The following is a 19,472-nucleotide window of genomic DNA, read 5'->3' as shown; positions in this document are numbered from 1 at the left end:
AAAATTATTGAAAGATAAACACAAATGGAAGAAAAGTGACTTCTAAGAACATCTTTTATTGGAAACTTCACAGCTACTAACGAACTTGATCAATTGTCCCTGGACTGGAAAAAGGGACATTGGCGTTTTATCTGTTTTCTCAGTGTTAGTTATACATAATTTGATCAATCAACTGCTTCTTCACGTTGTTTTAGAAAACTTCCAAGTTACCTTTCTGGTTGTTCTACTGAATCCTTTATATCTGCTCTTGCATTTTTTAAAAATCAGAGACATTGGTTTATTTTTGTAATCATGTCCTTATTTAAAATTCTGTGTTAATTGGAAAGCACTAACAATTTCTATCGAACTTGTAGACTTCCATATAATCAGGCATTTATCTAGGCAGCAGCTTGCTCTGTAAGATAAAACCTATTTGGAGACACAAAGATATTGTCTCTTTAAGAGTATTTAAGCATTTTGTTACAACTATTTCAAGTGTTTTCCTCTTCCAGATAAATATATGTATAAGTGTGCATGTGTACACACTTATGTACAGAATCATATATAGGTATACGATTTTATTTTAGTAAAGAAAAAGCATACGAGGAAATTTTTTACTCCTATTCATAAGTTTATGTGTTGAAATTTCTGCAGGAAATATCAAATAGTAATGTTTTTCACCATTACCTGTCTTTACTAATGGTGAAATTTGGGCAAATTCTCCTGATTTCTGTTTTGATATGTATGATTTTATTTAGGGAACACCTTGGTCCTTAAAATTTATGGTTAAGTATGTAATTATAGTTGGTAAAAATTTAGAAATAGAAAGTTAACAGCACACCACAAGTTGGGTCCTGTTAGTAATGGCTCACATTTGGCTGTTTATCAGAGAATATCAGGTGTAAGTTGTATGGTTATTATTACATACCTAATATCCAAAGTAGTAACCAATTTATGGATGTGCATGTGATTGTTTTTAACTAATTCTGATTTAGGAAAGGAAATCACTTAAAAGTACTGTCTATGCACATGGACATTTCTTTAGCCAATGACTAAGCTCTTTGCTACATAATTTTGACGTGTGACCTACATCATGTCAATTAGTGGTCACATTACATTCATGCTTTCAAAAATTCTTTCATAACTGCACGCATCATTTCTTTAATGGTATCTTCTGTTATACCAATGAAATAATTGAATTTCAATATAAACACTAATGTAATAAATTTGATTACAATGTAGGCAATTATATACAAAAGTCGGATACATTACATGATATCCCCATGGTCTCACTTCATGTAATTAGTGCCTTTTGGATTTCCCAATACAGTCTTTCATGGATCAGAAAGGTAATAGTTTACCCTTTTATATCAAAAATCAATTTTAAATTATGGGAAGCTTGGGTATAATAGTTCGCTGTACAGTTTCATACGGAGTTGAATTTTTCAGCCAGGATCTCAAATTTTATATTTTATGGAACTTAGAAATAAATATGATGGCAAAAGCAGTCATTGTTGGATATCATAGATTGAATTAATGTAACATTGCGTTTTAATCACAGCACTAAAAACCTCCTTATATACTGTTATTTTATTTTCTGCATATATACTTTAGTATATAGACTTGCCGATACTTCTGGCCTGAGAAAGCGCTGCAGTTTTAAGGTCACCCTATTTCTGCTGCGTATATGAACAGACCCAATAGCAATCGACTGATTTCTGACCTGGCCTCCCAAATATGGTAGATGACTAGCCCACGATGCCTTGCCACTGCCACACACATGAAATCCTAGGTGAGTTTGCAGTTTAAGCTGTCTCCTAGGTTGAACAAGCGTTCTTTTCTGAGGAATTCCGAATGGCCTCCCCTCAGGGGGGACAAAGGGGAAGTCCATATTAAATTTTGATCAGTAGAAGCTTTTTGTTTGGTTTGCATCAGAATGGTGCTTTCATTTACAAATTAGCAAAGGAAAGGTAAGACTGTCTATCTGCTTTATTAGTTTATGATCTGAAAATGTATTATAAAGCCATTAAAGAAGTTATTGTGACTTTTTCAATGTTTTTTTTTCATATCAAGACAAGAGCCTTAAAAAAGATGCTTTTTATTACTAATAAAGAGAGCAAGTACATAGAATAGGATTATTGGTAATGACAAACCAATTTTAAGGAAAATCCAATGGGTATAAAGATTTTGTTTTAGAGCACAAAATTGGTTTTGATGGGTGAATGGTATCAAAAATAAACATTGGTATTTGAACTGTGGCATAGGGCTGGCAAATAAAAATACATCACATAAGCGATGCCTCTGATAAATTCTTGAGATCAATAAAATGGTGGCAATTAATCTAATAACTGAAGTAGTTTATTTACCTAAAACATGATAGTAACTAAGTATGTTAAACTGGAGGTCTAATTTAGTCATAATCTGAATAGCTCAACTTTCTGGGTATTGTAGATTTTCGGCATAGATCGAGTTTAGTTAGAATTTTTTAAAGAACCAGACTGTAAAGAAAGAGTTCTAGATAAAATAATTCTTTTCCCCAAATTAAAAATATTAACACTGCAATATTATACGGTTCATGTCCACAAAAGTTGTTCAAGTAAAACTTGTCATTCTAGAAACCTCTGCAGAATCATCGCCCAGGGTTCCATTGTTAGACTGGTAATAGCTTACACGTTTGCTTTTCTCTCCTCTCTTTACGTACTTAACGTGGAAATAGCCATTCTATTTTTTTTTTCAAATTTTCCCCAGATCTGTCAGTTGTTACATTCGGAAAACAATAATTGAAAAGCATCGCTCCCCAAAGTTTCAGGCCTGAAAAAAAAGTTTGGAAAAGTATAAAAGATAACGCGTAACTACTCCCTAAAGCTCGTAATTGGTAGCTGCTGTAGCCAGAGATGTGTTGACAGTGTCTCCGAGAAGTTCTCACACAGCTGTTTATTCTGATAGCATGGGGCGCGTTCATTTATATAATAATTTTTTTTTAAGCAGCAAGGTTGAGTCAGACCAACAGTGCTCCTTTCAATTGTTGCATTTAAACCAATAAGGTTAGGACAAGAGAATAGCTGTGGTTTGCGTTGCAAAAACAACAACAAAAAAGCCCCGAGGCTGCACGGGCAGACCTACAAGGCTGCGCAAACAAACCGGGGATGGGATTCTGCTGTTTCTTTGTCTGGGGCGCTCAGATGCTATCAGCTGCTGCTGTTTGCTGGGAGCACAGGGCTCAAGGCGGTCTCTAAACAGCACGGTGGGAGCTGATGGCTCCGAGTTTGGGGCGAGGTAGAAACTCTCCCGTGCCACTTCCGACTGTAAGCCTTCCTGTTACCGGCCACTGTGGCGGTTTTCTTTCTGGGGACCGCGTTTTCGCTCAGTCGCTCCGCAGCCCGAGCCTACAGCAGCGGCCAGGCGGCCGTCCCCGCGGCCAGGCTCTGCCCTCCAGACGCGCTCCGCTTCCAGAAGAGCCCAGCTCTTCCGAGAGCTCCTAAAAGCCCTCCCGCGCGTCCTCGTCCAGGAGCAAAACTATGTCAGGAATGGAGGTTTGCTAAACCAGAAAATTCGAAGGAGCGCATTAAACTGGCGGATGCAGCAGATGTAAGCGCTGTAAGTACAAGCTGACTGTTTGAAAAATTGTAGTGACTGACAACAGCTGTCCTGTGGGCAAAGCTCAAGATAACAGGAGCGCTTTTAGTATTGTTTTGGTTTCTTTTAAAATGAAAACATGAGGGTATGGGGAAGATTATGACACTTTGTACCTAGTACTTGATGAGCCACAGGGTTCCATCGCAAATGTACAATTCTTTACACTCAAATTATCTGAGCAATTAGAATCATTAACAGAGAATTACAGATTAATTGTTAACAATTACTTTGGTTGCGATCGGTATCAATAAATATAACGCACAGCTGTATTGTTGTAGGCAGATTACTTCATCTCTCTAATGAATTGCTGCACAAACCTCAACTATTATCGTGTGATATTGAATAAAGCGATATGTATATGTCTCTATAGAGATATTAGAGACGACACACCTAGCCATTGCAACACAGAGACAACTTTTCCTACACACTTTAGATTGATGTGAGAAAATGAGGAAGAAATTAACATTTTGAAAGGACAAGAATAGACGCCACTTTTTAAGGAGGGGAATCCTCTTCCATAAACAAATTTCCCAAACATTATATTAAAAAGGCTCATCTCCAAAAGATGGACATAATAAATAAGCATTTGCCAAATTAACGCATCTTTCACTTATTGACACTTTATGTGACTTGAGTGGACCTTGAAATCTAAAAACAAGATTCTTAAGCTTTTGAATTTCCATTTCAAATATTTGCCATTCAGAATCAGTGTATGAATTGCTAATGACTTACGGATATATATGTCTGGGGAGGAGTTTTTGAACCCATGTAAGCATAGCATTTGCAGGAATTCAATCAATTCAGAGCGGTCATTGACTTTAGACAAGCATTTTTATGTATCATTTCTACAATGCCAAGGGGGATAAAAAGTTGGTAGTTAAGCACATAGTATATAGTTGTATAGGTTTGGAATTGTTTTTTTAAATGTGTCTTTCAGATTAGTTTTTATTTCAGGTTTGTATGAGTGTTTTAGCCCACCCTTTGGATTTGAGGACATGCATACATGCATAGTCATGCTTTTTTGGCATTATCAAATATTTGACTTTCTCGCCGCTTAAGTTCTCCTAAGGCCCAAAGTGTTCAGTAAGTGAACAAGCAGCAGTGTAGTTTCAGCCCTGAAAACTCTTCACGGTGACAGACAGAGAAGCCTAACTGAGAGCCACTGTTCAGTCTGGGAGAGCCAAAGGCAAGCCAACTGCTGTATGAGTTTCATAGACATGATAAATGATTTTCTCAAAAGAAAATTTCCATTTAAATGCAATAATTTATAAGAATACATTGGAATAAGTGCTATTGGACTAACACTTGCAGTGGGAATAAAACTACTTCTTCCATTTAATCAGATATCAAAATTATTTGACATTTTTAATACGTGCGAATTTTGAAAATAATTCTTTAGAGCTGTTGGTAGAACCAATGTCATTTAAATACTCGTTTCTGTTTTCAAGGGAACTGTATTTCATCTTTAAACGAGATACTTCAAAAGGCAGTACAGTATGCTACATTAAAATTAGTAAAAGCATTGAAGCAGTCATTTTGTGGAGTCTTTGATAAAGAGGGAAATAAATGTTACCATTTGAAAGGCATTCATCCACCTCTTGGCAGAAGTTTATTTCAGTTTTAGGTTCAGATTTTTATCAGAGCATTAGATATTGATTGAGGAGAATTTTAGCAAGAATATATTCCGATTAACAAGCAAATTTATGCCGAAGGCACGATTTTTTTCTATAAAATACATTCTGATTAGAAAATTGCCATTGTCTTTCAAATGTAGGGCCACTCAGGTTGATCTGCGGCTGGGCAAATCTAGCTTGCCTGCCAACTCTATTTATTTAGATAAGTTCAGTACTTTCACTTTGAAAAATTTTTTTTAGTTTGGAAAAAAAAGTTTAAAATTGTAGTCATTTTATAAAAATTGCTTTTAGCAAGCAGAAAAACCTGTGGAAAACCCATAATTTAGACAAGTACCTACATTTTGCTCTGTGCTGCTGAGATTTAGAATCCCTTTCCATTTACAGTTTACTTTTCACAGAACATTATTAACTTTTTGGCTTCATACATGATCTTCTGTCAGATGCTTTTGATTTGTAATTTAGCAAAGTATAATAAACAGTGCAAAAGTCATGAATTGTGCTCTGCATCCTGAGCTCTGTGGTAGGGAGAATGTGATAAAATGTGTACCTTAAGTCTTGTTTGATGATCTCTCAAAGCAAGTTTGCCTTCTGGAAATAATTTCTGGGGTTGAAGAGCATGGTATTAACAGATTTAATGTGGCTATTCAATGGATTGGCGAAGTACTATGTGAGGTTTAACAAAATGAGAGAGACAAATTGAACATCAACAAAAGTTACATCTGTGAAGAATTATAAATTTAATTAGAAAAAAGGCAAACTTAAAAGACCTCATTAACTAATCAGAAGTCAGAGTTACTAGTTTAGGAGCTTGAATTTACATTCTGAGAAGTTCTGCTATCTTTTTTCTCTTTGTATTTTCAGTAGCAGTATGCTACTCTGGGCATTCCATACAAAGAGTTTTAAAAAGCCTTAAAGTGAAATGACTTCATTGTAATATAAGAGGAACATTTCTACTGTTATGGGAAATATTTTTTGCACTCATAGGCACATTTGAATTAAAAATACCAGATTAGGAGAAGACAAGAGATACTAAGTTTATGGATGTAAAGCGGAAAGTGTGAGCTTACTTATGCCTAACAGCATTTTTCTGAAAACCATGAAATAATTTTTTTCTCTTTTGAATGTAAATATGCCTAATTATTTCTGAAACACATTATGGTTTTAAACCTTAAAAGCACAGACACTTCCAGAGATATTGCCATACATGCGAGAAAATCACCACCAATCAGAAATAGGTGTTCTTTTGAGATAAGTCATTATAAGAGAGTAAGTCTCCTTGCTGCACTGTAATCTTGTACTACACGTTAAAAACTAAAAGCATGTGAAGTGTAGCATTTTGTAAACTGTAACTAATTTTGTTCACATCTGTGTCTAATTGTTGTCTGCATTCGCATTCTTGAGAGTAGATTTATTTTTCCTGGACCACGATGTGGATTCAGCTGACCAGCCTAAGTGAGGATTAGTTGTTTTAAAGTTATTTTGATTAAAGAGTCATTTTTAAATACAGTAACACACAACACATGGTTTAAATAATCCTTGAGACACAAAAGAATATATCTGAAGTATACTTAATGGAACGAAGATCGTGGGTGTGGACTTGCGAAAACTGTAGTGTAGAAAAAGTGAGTGGGGACAGAGGCAAGTCAGCAGAAAAGAATTAGGTTGTGAAAGTACATTTTTTCCAGCGAGAAAAATGGGTTAGAATAATCCTTATTTTGAAGTTAATTTTAATGAACACTTTGACTTCGAAATTTAAATATGAGAGATCAAACCTCGAATATGATCAAAATTTTCAAAGTATACAATGAACTAAAATTACATTTCCAGGATTATACTATCTAGCTAATGTTAAAGTAGGAATGTATTTTAACACTTTTAACATTAAACAGAAAGTGTGTTTTACATACTCTTTCACATAATTAAGCCAAGAGAGTTCTTAAAACTAAGTTAGTTCTCACCTATAATTTATTCCAGGTGTATAAAAGTAAAAAAAGGGGTGGGGGGAGGAAATTTATCCTTGAGGTCTATTGCTGCCATTTCTAAGGAAGAACATTTCATCCTGTGTGAGAACATTAATTTTAACAAAAACTGCAGAAGGCTGTTATCACAAAATGACATCTATAGGCATTAAAATTAGATTTCCATTTAATGCTTAGGCATCTCTTAAAAATAATTTTTCATCCTGCACGTATTATAGAGAAGCATATCTAGAAATTGCATTATACCCAGACATGGAGATTTTAACGATGCTTCATTCTTGCCCGAAAGGTAGTATTAATTTCATAAATGATAATTTAAAAAGAGGAGGACTCGGTAGTAGGTATTTGGCTGGATAACTTTAATGCCCTGTGAGATGCTCTGGCTCTCAACTGTTCTGCACCCCTAATTGATGTCAGTTCAGGTTGAATGAAAAGGCACATCAAAGATTTGGAATTGTACGTCATTTTGAATGTTACGCAGAAGGCTCTTTACTGCTGGGGCATCAGCCTGAGCCTGAAGCCAGCAGCCCACCTTCACCTGAGCTTATCACCTGTTGGCCCTGGTGGCCGTTGGCACTGCCTCTGGAGGATGGGCAGGGACTACCAAAGCCCACACACCTGTTAAATTAGTTGCTCAGTAAAGTCCCCAAATACAGATTCTTCTAGAGACAAATGACACTGACTTGCTGGCTACCTGGGACGCTGCATTGATTATTATGTTATCCATTGTCTTTCCTGGTTTAGAAGATGAAAAACGGAACCAAAGCAAAGTGCTTTTCCTATTTTACCAGGCAATGAGGAATAAGCATACGCTGCGTTTGAAATCAGCCTGGGCAAATGAGCACGTTGCTCCATGGTGGGACTTGGAGCATGAAAACGTGCCTTTGCCATTTGCAGTTGGTCCAGCACGGCCTGGCAGTTGCCCAGAAGCTCTTTCAGTGAATGTGAAATGACAACCAGTCAATATAGGAGAAAACTCTGGTGATAAGGATAAGAAACTGTTGGGAGTCCAAGGGGTGGGCGGGAACTCCGTTTCAGCTGGTGATAGTAGCAGATGAAAGATCTTCTGAGGATGCTGGAGGGTGACGGCCTGAACGACTGCTGTGAAACACTCATTTTGCTAATAGAGATTTTTTTTTCCAAGCACCTTTTCCAAGCTGCCTGGGCAAAGCTGCTTTGCATGTTGATTGGGGGAGGGGTAATCCCGTTTGCAGCTGTCATAGGCCGGTGATGAATCACTATCCAGTCATTTGGCCGCCTTCCCCCCTGACCAGGGGAGGAGGAGGGTTAGACCTGCAGGAGGAAACAACAGCAGAGACCTCAACTTAAAGACAATATGCCTTTCACTGCTGCAGTGTCCTCCTCTTTCTCTTTTGGTTAAAAGGGAGCATTGTGGTTCTCAGCCATGTGCTCTGTGTAATTAAGAGCTGACACCGAAGCAGAGTAACAACAGCTTCTAATTTTTTACCCCTGATCACAGGTGCAAACACCTCAAACCTGTTCAGATGTTGCTGTTTCCTCAAGTTGCAGGTAAGGATATTATTGATATTTGACATTTTTGGAGATTACCTCTCTATGACCCATATCTATTTTTGTCTAGTATTTCTTAATTATTGCTATTAATAGCAACAGCCTGGGTTGGAAATTACTTAGCAATTTGTGTGTGTATGTGTGTGTGCTTGTAAAACATTCTGAGTATGTAGAAAGGGAATGGGAGCCTGGGTTTGAAAATGAGGATGGGCTATAGTTTCCGGAGTTAGGAAAACTGTGAATGTGAAGGGAATCAGGAGAGGCGAATTGGATTTTAAGCCATTTCTAGTTTGAATTCAGAAGATTTGAGAAGTAAAAACTCACTCTAGGAGGAAAATGGTTCAGGTTAAACTATTTTAAATCAGTTTAAGGGCAACCTCCAGATTAGAATGACTAACACATTGACCTGGTGAGAATGAGAAGCAAACTGTCTCAGCTTCATAGGTATAAATTACACACACCCCCAACCCGTACATTTAAAATAAAGTGAATGGGTCTTAGCTTTCCAAAAACTTAAAAAAAAAAAAACAACAACCATACCCCAACCACGGTATCTAGGTGTGTTTTTAGTTGCTTTAAATAAATCCTCCCCTCTCTCCTTTAATGTATGTACACACACACATAGTTGTGCAATTGCGAACGTGAGTAGGAGCTTCTGTACCTTCCATAGAATGAGGTGACTGCTGAGACTAAGAACTTTCAGTGGAGGCGTGACTGTCTTTATGTGGGAAACCGGCACAATTCGAGCCCTGGGGTAGAAGTGCTATTTCCCTGAGTGACAGTTGAGGTATTCCGGGTGCTGAGGCTCACGGGGCTTCCTGCACCTCCGCCTCATCCCTTTTCAATTGGGCACGCTGTATGTAATCCACAAAGCAAACAAGTGAGTCGACATCATAATGTTTTAATGCTGCATTTGTTTCAAGGGAAACAGAGGGACAATTAAGCAGTTTGCCAGAGTAAACACATGCATCAGAACTATCTCATTCCCTGTCACTAGACTATGGGCTTCGAGTGTTTTATTTGGTTTGGAGACCCATTAAATTACAATTGGGTGGTAAATTATAGGGAAGTACTTAGTGCAATTTATTAGATGAAACAGATTCTACTAAAGAGTGGTTTTATATTATACCTGTTTATACCTTTGTGTTTTCTTTTACAAAAATACTGTCTTTGTTTTTTTAATGTAAAAGAAGCATGATTGCATTTTTTGAAAATTAAAATAGATGTAATTGTCTCACTAGATCTTGTGACTTGATGAACGATATAAGAGAAAAAATAGATTTTAAAGCTTCATGTGAATGTTTGGCTGGATAGGTAAGGCAAGTGACTGACACCTTTCATGACTACATGTTATGAAAGGATGGCTGAAGGAAAAACGTAAGATGAACTCGTTTCAGTCTAAGAAAATAGATACAATGAGACTTTTGTGCAAATGTGTTTCAAAGAAGGTGTCAAGTCGTTAGCGCATTACACGGTGGCGTCATGAACTTGGTGCATGTGTCCAACGGAAGGCTTCTTGTCTTTAGGTCTATGGAAATGCAGGATCTAACCAGCCCGCATAGCCGTCTGAGTGGTAGTAGTGAATCCCCCAGTGGCCCCAAACTCGATAACTCTCATATAAATAGTAATTCCATGACTCCCAATGGCACCGAAGGTGAGTGTCTGCCTTCTCACTGTTTACTTTGCACCTTGCTTCTTCATCACTGTATGCTTTGTTATTAGGTGGCTATGAATTTGATTGTCAAATCCACAAAACTACTTTTCTATTTCCCCTTTGGGTAATTGACTCAGGAATCAGTACTTACCATCATTAGTTAGGAGCTGCATGTCATTAGCTCATTATAACATTACATAGCCTGGTTTTATTTTGCATAGATGCATATGTATGCATATTATACATATGGTGTGTGCATAACATTTTTAACCTTTCTGTTTTATCTCCTGTTCTCCATAGCACACTATCAATTTGCGTTGTTTTGCTTTATGAGTAATGAAAATTTGGAATTATTTCCTTTATTTTACTTTCTTTTTTGTCACTAAATACAACCGTTGCATGTGTTTAAATATAACATTGGACTGAATTGTTTCTAAATATTAATAAAATAATTTGTCTAGTGTTTTGGGGACTTTGGCCATTAAGTTATAAATAAGCAGAAAAAAAGAAATTTGTTTTTAAATATATATACCCTCATTTAGATGATACACAAAATTTGCTTTATTAAAGGTTAAATAGTGCACTTTAAACAGTACTATTATAATTATTTTTGTATAACTAATACATGAATATTATTATATATGTATGTTATATAAATAAAAATACTTTAATCCACATATACCTAACTCTAAGCATGTAAGTAAGACTATATGTATTGTAAGCTGTTATTCATGTTTAGGTAGTGTATCTATTTTTAAAACTTTAGCATGTGGGACACTGTTATATGTTACATTGTATTTATTTCTACCTTTGCCTATTGAAAAATTACTTTCTCATAGATGATATTTTTGCTTATTTGTTTCTGTTAAACCTCTGGACCTTCATGAACATAGCATAAGTTTCACTAGAAGTTTGATAAACTATTCATGTTAGAATTTCATCCATAAACAAAACCCTTAACCATCATTTTCTAATCCCCGTGGCTATCTTTTAGCACAGTTCTTAAAAATAAACAAAGCTAAGGGCCATAAAATTGTTTGGTGCAGGATTCCAGTATGTATTAGTGAAGGCTTCTGAAACTAGTAATGCTATGAAATTGACAATAATAGAAAAATATAAAATCAGCTGTTTTTCGTGTGAGACATCTTCATGTTTATGCCAACAATGGTGCTTTTAATGTGTCCATACAGGAATGAGCAAAAGTAGGTTTACAGTTGTTTGTATGGAAAATAACAACAATACAAGAATAAACTCTTTTTCTTGTACTTACAACTGTAAACCTGCTTTTGCCCACCCTTGTAGCCTGTATTTTCTAAGTGAATTAATTTTATTACCAGTGTTTATGGAAGATGGCCACTGTCAAAAGTAAAAACTCGGCTGATCTTAAAAAAAAAGTTTCTGAATAAGGTGACTTTTCATCTGAAACCCTTTTCTTCGCATTTTAATAGGTGATCCAAAAAAAATTTAAATTCTTTTAAGGGAAACAATCTAGTATTTAAGTAGACTTTATAGAGCCAATAAAAAAGCAAGCAGTCCTTTTTCTCGCATTTGGAATTCAGGTTCAGGTGGAAGGATGGCTTGTGCCGGCACAGACTGGGGCGTGCGCAGTCTCTCAGAGGCCCCTGGGCGGCAGGCCCCGCCAGCATCCCGGAGCGAGCGGGCAGCCACTGGCGGGTGCCAGAGGGGGCAGGCGTGTAACAGTTGTCCTTATCACTGGGAAGTTCCAGTAAGATAATCACCTAAAGTAACTTAAATGTAAAGGAGACCAAATATGGTAAATTATTTTGCTTCGTAGAATTATACCAACATATTGGCAGGGTTCATTTTGAAATCATAGTTAATTTGCTCATAGATGAAGAAATGAAGTAAGGGTAAGAGGTTTCATTTTGTCATCATTTACTTGCAAATTGTCTCCAACAGACTAGGAAGCACACAGTATTGAAAGTGAGTGTGTGTTGGGGACTTACCCCTTGGATGGCTTTGTGTGAATGATGTGTGGTTTGTTTTTTAAGGCTGCATGGAATGGTGATATACTTCTGGGTATTTATATTTAATAGCTGATATCATATTTCTATTCAGGAATATATTTTTGCACAACTAAAATAAGTTCCAAATAATAAAAATGTATTCAATAATTGTGTAATCTGCTGAGTCATTGATTTTGGAAATACTGAGAAATTATTCCTTATCCTTAAAAAAATCTTAATTATCCTATGCCTTAGAAATGAACCTTTTTTAGACTAGTTTCAGATAAATACCCAGTTACTCCTCTCACCCTGTTCTCGGGAATTTCTCAGGGGTCGACTTTGCAAGGGTTGCAGTAGTTGGAAAGTGAAGCTAGAAGTTGTCGGTATAAATTGTCCAGAAAATAAATGGCATTTTAGTCACCCTACTGGGATATGCAGCTTTATTTTAGTATGTAGTTTGAAAATATGGACTTCAGCTTTCTTCATGATCCATGTTGCATGCCTGTTTCGATGCAAACAGTATTAGAAAGTTCTGGGTTATTATTAAGTTTGTGAATCAATTTATCATGCTACTTACATGTTCCATAATGTGTTGGCTTCATTCCTCTCAGTCACCACTAGAGGAGTTAAGTTTGAAATTAGTGAAGTCATAAGGTCTGGCAAGCTTCCCTGGGGTATAATCATTATAATTTTCCTATTCTTCCTTTGAAAATTTTAGTTTGAAGCCAGCAGTGTTTACGAACAAATCAGAAAAAGGAAAAACAAGAAATTCATTAAAATTTCAAAGAGCATTTAGAATGTCAGTTTCCTTGCCCTAACACCCTAACAACTATTTCTAGCCCTCTGGGCTGTGATTTATATTCAAGTGTCTTCCCTGCCGCCCAGTTGAAGCTGGTCTTCTTAATTAGGTCAACAAAACTTCCACTGAGTTTACACAGTTGTTGGCTGTGCCCACATTTGTATTGATTGTCTTCTCTCACTCAGAGCCATTTTTCACTTCCTGCCACCACTTGTCCCTATAATAAGGCTAAGAAAACATGAAAATCTCCTGTATCAAAACCCATAACTTCATCTGAAGAACAAACAAGAAGGGAATGGAATGGAGAGGCAGAGAATATTAAGTTTCTTCTTAAGTCTGCTGCCAAATTATCATAAGACTCAATGTTTGTAGGTTCTGTCCGCACAGGCTAGCGCCTATTTTCATGGTTCATCTAAGGGATAAAGACAGAAAGACACTGAGCTCCGGCCTCAGATATTGTGCTTTTTCCTTTCCTAGCGGAGATGTTCTTCAATTCGAGTAGTCGTTTGCATGTTTCAAAAGTTTCAACTCTTCATGCTTTTACGTTTGATTCCAACCTCTCGGAATCGTTGTCGTTGCAGTTAACTGTTGGTTTCATCCAGTTTTTAAATCTTTGAATTCTAGAACATGAATAAGTACAAATATAAAATAGCCTCAATGAGTGCTTAATTTGCATTCAGAAAAGCGCTGTAAAAAGTGATATGTTTCCAAGTAAATGAATGAGTATTTTACTATTAAACAACTAAGGTTTGACCTGGAGGAGACAAAAGGATGGGTATGGAAACCAACTGTGGCTTTTCTTTTGACTGCCTTTCCCAGTCTTGTGGGCAGTTAGTCTTCCAGGATAGGATGGAATAGAAATTTCTTGTTAGAGAGATTCATCAAGTATTTTAAAGACATGGGCCTTTTGGTGGTGATGTTTTTTTCTTTAGATAACTACTGAGGCATCCTGAGAGGATTTCCACTGTGTGGGTTCATGTCTGGGCCTCCGGTGGGGAGAGGGTCTGTGCTGGTGTGTGTGTTCTGTGTGAGAACTCGTTGGGAAACCTTCCTCCAGAGCGACTCAGGGCTGGAGCAGTAAAACGATTTTTATTTACGGATCCAATGAAGGCCTTGTTTGCCAAGCAGTGATCCTTTCCATCTTTGTTTTTGTTTTTGTTTTTGTTTTGTTTTTCTGGTTGTCTTCAGTCCTTGGGAGCCTACGATTGGTCAGTTTGTGTATGGCTTGTTTGAGTCTTTGTTTTTGGTTGTCTGGAGGTGAAGAGTGGGGAATGGAGAAGGAGGTGTGAGCTAGCAGAAGAGTGGGCTCTGATTCTGAGTGTTTGCTATTGAAAATTTAGATTCAAATGTGAGAAGCGTAAATTGGTCTTAAGGCAGATGAATTTGCCTTTAAGTGACTTAAAACCAGATGCAATTGGAATCTTCCCTACAAATAGGCCTTCAAGAATTCTGATGGTAATTTAAATAGTAATTTTGAATTGATGTATCAGATTTCCAAGGTGATAAGAGATATGATCTTGAATTAGGTGGCTAAATTTTCTGTATTTTAAGATGTATTTAGTTGTCTATTGCATATTTTAGGTCATAGGTTAATTCAGTTATACAACTCTGTATTAACAGAAGTTATTTTAAAGTGTTTTATCATTTCTGCAAAGCTTAGAACACTAACAAATTATCTGAAATTGTTTTTTTCACTATAATTTTAATTTAGTAAAATACAGTTATATCCAATTAGAGTATTTTAAAGACATCATATTATAAGAAATATGTAAACTATAGTGAATGTGTATTAAATTATAGTTTGAGGCTTTATTTGTATATTTATGGTTAAATACTCTGTTGTCCACAGAAACATGGTAACCTAATTTTATTGTTTACTTTCTGCACATGATTTAATTTCTGGAAGATGAAGGAACATTGTTAGTAGGGGAGTTTTCTAAATGACATATGCAGAGCTTGGAGCCATAGAATTAGCCGCTTATAAATAATTGTTTAGCAAAAGCCATGAAAGAATGAACAAAATAATTTGTTAGGATTTTGTTTGCATGTATAGTATATGAGAATAATTATCACATGCCTGTTACTAAGTAATAGTAATAATGGCTACTTTTAAAAATAATGTTGTCAGTCACCGTGCTGACCATTCCCCAAGACTTATTTCATTAATTTTCAGAAAATCCCTGCTAGATTGCCAACATCATGGTTAAGAGACTGGATTTGAATCCCAGCCCCACATACTAGCTGTGCGAGCTCAGGCAAGTTAGCTTCTGTGTGGCTCAGTTTTCTTATCTGAATAATGGGATACTAGCAGACCTTGATCAGGCTTGCTGTGAGAGAAAAACTTGTAGCACTCTAGGAACTTACTAAGTGCTCTGAATCTATCAGATCCTAGACCATATGTAAATAAGAGTCACATCTATAGTACTAGTTACTGTTTTACACACAAGAAAACGAAATCCTAGAAAGTTAAATGCCAACTTGAAAGTATGTGGTTTGTAAGAGGTGCCACTGCTATCTGACCTGATACTTGAATCACACTCTGAGTCCAGAGCCTGGGTTTTTAAATCCCCGGGTTGCTCCATGGACAGTAGGAAACTCCCATCCACTGCCAATGCCTTTCCAATACCTCCATACTGAACACCTAGCGCCTTCACTGCCCCAGGGGTGCTCTCAGGACTGGAGAACACTGTTCTCCAGCAAAGAGTGGGGCTGTGACAGGAGCCACGTCAGAGGCTTTGATGACCAAAGTGCTTCAGTGTAAGGACAACTCCCCAGGGCTGTTACACTCTTTAAGTTCTAGTGTGTGTAAGTGTGTGAGGCTGCTGCCTGAGGTGAGCGGTGCACAGCGTGATGCTTCAGTGGGATGGCTTTTAGGAGATTGTCTCTCACTAATTTCCAAAGCCGTAGACTTAATTATAATCCCACCAGCCATCTATCTATCTCTGTCAGACTTCTCAGGGATTAAACAGATTGAAAGTCATCTCCGATTTTCACTGTAAGTCATTCTTACATGTATGTTTGTACCAGAGGGGAATTACTGTGAAATTTAAAAAGCAGTTATAGAGTTTTACTACTGCTGAGATAAATAGGTTCTATCTTAGAAAGTGTTTTTAAGCAGATGATAAATTTGGTCACATTTCTTTTGACTTTGAGAACCAGAGGATACGAGCCAAACACAACTCCAAGATGAAGCGTAAAGGGGCGTTTGGTGGGGCGCCGTAAGAATAACAGTTGCCAAAGCTGAGTGTTGGGAACACGCCTGGTTTGTTCTAGGAATAGCAAGCTGCTCAGTGTGTCTGGAAGAGAGAGAATGTCAGGGAGTGTGAGAAGTAAAGTCCAAGGGGTAACGGGGTGGCATATACTGTGGCCTATCAGGTATAGGTAACTGTGTCTTCCATACCGAGAATAAGAACTACAATGCCGATGGCCTGAAACTAGGCTCAGAGCTTCTAGAGAGCTGGGGTTCTTGATAAGCAAATGCCTCATGGAGACAGTTTTTACCTCCTCCCAATACCTGGTAGTTGAGAGAACCCCAGTTCTGTGGCATGTCTCCCCAGGCGGGCGGTACAAGCAGTAATACATTTCCCTAACAACGTCCTGTCTTCTGGTTCCCTCCAGGGATCGCGTGGAACTTTAGTGAGTACTGGTATTGAGGCTTATTCTTATCCCTTCAGCCATAGATTGCTTGGTTTAAGTAACTCCTGATTTCTTTTGTGGTCAAGGATGCTGTGGGGTGAGCAATACCGTAAAGCGGTGTGTGTGTACCTGCATGCACCATTTCTTTACTTGGAGGAAGGTCTAAGAGTAATTCATTCTCCTTTCATTGGCCTCAAACATACAATATTATGTAGCTATATACATAATTGCAAACTTTCCGTTCTTTGGGTAGAACATAGTTTTTTTTACATAGCTGTCCTCAGTGACTGCTAACCATTGCCTTCTCAAAACAGGAGTTTTAAGAACCTAATCAAGGATTGATATTAAGTTTTAGGACCTCAAATTATAAATAAGTAAAAGCTTATTGTGGTCATGTTCCTGGTAATTTGCTGGTTTTGCAGAATTTTCAGTTTTATTTTATTCCTCCAACATCCTCTCACACCAAAAAAAGGGTAAATGAACTCTACCAAACACATTCCAAGGAGGTGTGTTTTATTACTCCCATAACACCAAGTGGAAACATTTTTTTCTTATATAAAATAAATCAAAATCTAAAATGCTTATCTATTTTATCATTGCACCTATTACTGATAAGAGGCACTTTACATGGAAAGAATAATTTTTAGCAAAAGAAAGAATAGAAACTGAATGAGTTCTTACTGTTTATTGAGCACAACATTTATGCCCTCTACATACCTTATTTTATGTTTTTGGAAAAAGTTAGGGTGACTTGTGTACATCTCATTTTAAAGCAGTTACACGACGCCCCTGTTTCTGCAGCACACTGTCTGCGTGGGAGATGGCACATGAGGCTCATTTCGAAGGCCACATCCTTTACACTCCAAAACATGCACTCCCCAGTAGCCAAAAAGTTTCGTCTTACTGAAGTTCTTTATCTCCCTTAAAACATTTTTATTACCTTATGTAAGACTGTGGCCTAGTGAAGGGAACATCAATGAGGGGGGCTCAAAAACCCTGGAATTTATTTATAAAAAATTGTGCATTTATTCTTACATATTTAAACTTCAGTCACCTTCAAAGTACTCTCCATTTGAGGCAATACACCTGAGACATTTTTCCGCTGGTCAAAACAGTTTTCGAACCCGATTTTTGTGCCTTTTAGTGCTTCTGCTGTTTAATGTTTCACCACTTCCACGTCGGCAAAATGTTTCCCTTTGAGGACTTTCTTCATCTGGGGAAACAAAAAGGGGTCGCTGGGGTGAAATCAGGTGAATAGGGAAAGTGGGGCATGGAGGTCAAGCTGGTTTTGGTCAATGACAGCTGGCACCCAGTGTGGTGTGGGCAGGTGCACTCATAAACCACCCATTATGAAATGGGCAAATGTGTTGAAAGAGTCTCCAAAAAAATTCACTAAAGCCGAATGCAACCTCTCACAACAGTGCCAGCTGGTACACTGATACAGATGGGTTCCTGAAACACTCACCTAGTGGGGAAGCCTGTACTACAAGGGGTCCACCCTCCAGAAGATAATTCTGGGTTGTTTTAGGTCCCCCCCTTATATCTATATGTGTTTTTAGATGTGTGTCTAGAGTCTCCAGGTTCCTCAAAGACAGAGACAGACCTGTTCACTGTTCTGTCCTCAACATCCACCAGAAGGCTTGGCAGTAGTTAAGCACTCAACAAATATTTGTTGAATGAGTGTTCCTTATTGCTAAACAAATAATACAATTGACTGATTACAAAAGAAGACAATCATTGATTTGATTTACAAAGCATTACCAGATTTAATACATATCAAAAGCCTTGATACATATATCAAAGATTACCAGATGATACATATAGGATGCATATATCATTACCAGATTTAATACATATTAAAAACCCATTTTTAAAGACTTGAAAATGGTCATTTCACAGACCAATTCATACAGTAGCCATAGGCTGCCCATGCGGAGAGCATCTACCATCAGCACTGCTGATGATTTGAATTTAACCTGTAGTAACTGACCTGCACTTGTCCCAAACTAATAACTGTCAAACTTTACAGTATTTAGCAATGAAGCAATTTTTCTTGGTCCAAGAAACAACTGAATGACGTAAAGATCAGGCAGTTAGTATACTTAGGCTTAGTATCTTTACATGATGGTAACGAATTTTGCTTGGCGCTAAACAATAATAAATTGTGTATTTTTCTGTATTAAAAATATTTGTGTGAACATTGCCCTGTCCAGTGTGGTTCACTTGGTTGGAGCACTGTCTGTAAATGGAAAGGTTGCCAGTTCCATCCTTTGTGAGGTACATACCTAGGTTGTGGGTTCAATCCCTGGTTTGGGTGGGTACGGAGGCAACTGAACAACGTTTCTCCCTTACATTAATGTTTCTTGCTTTCTCTCTCCCTTCCTCTCTCTCTAAAAGCAATAAAAATGTCCTTGGGTGAGAACATAAATATATAAAATATATACAAAAGATATATATGTAAAAGAATATATATCACACTATATATTCACTATTCCATTGTTAATTTATTCAAACAATATTAAGTGATCGTGTTTAGAAATTTACCAAATACCATTCCTGGCAGAAGTTCATGGTCTCCTGTGACTTGCAGGCCTGCATTCAGATAGCTAAAATGAGGGCTGTGTTCTTCAGAGGAGGAGGGGTGCCTAATCAAGACTG

At 37.3% G+C, this 19,472-nt stretch overlaps 1 protein-coding gene across 12 annotated transcripts in view; it reads left to right on the top strand.

Moving 5' to 3' along the window:
* The window catches only part of EYA1 (EYA transcriptional coactivator and phosphatase 1), a 303,573-nt gene that overhangs the window by 144,229 nt on the left and 139,872 nt on the right, over positions 1 to 19,472 (top strand). For 7 of the 12 annotated variants that reach the window (XM_037058695.1, XM_037058698.1, XM_037058700.1 and 4 more), the window contains exons 3-4: positions 8,709 to 8,758; positions 10,285 to 10,412. In XM_037058695.1, the coding sequence (XP_036914590.1) occupies positions 8,709 to 8,758; positions 10,285 to 10,412 (178 nt within the window). Of the gene's footprint in view, positions 1 to 3,298; positions 3,577 to 8,708; positions 8,759 to 10,284; positions 10,413 to 19,472 lie in introns of those variants that run through there. The other 5 variants (XM_037058704.1, XM_037058702.1, XM_037058703.1 and 2 more) reach the window with 3 other exon arrangements.

Source organism: Sturnira hondurensis, unplaced genomic scaffold (assembly GCF_014824575.4).
Source record: "Sturnira hondurensis isolate 20B ecotype Veracruz unplaced genomic scaffold, ASM1482457v3 Scaffold0010128, whole genome shotgun sequence".
In the NCBI taxonomy this organism is placed as follows: domain Eukaryota; kingdom Metazoa; phylum Chordata; class Mammalia; order Chiroptera; family Phyllostomidae; genus Sturnira; species Sturnira hondurensis.
Note: the sequence above shows the minus strand (reverse complement) of the source record. Positions and strands in the feature narration are given on the sequence as shown.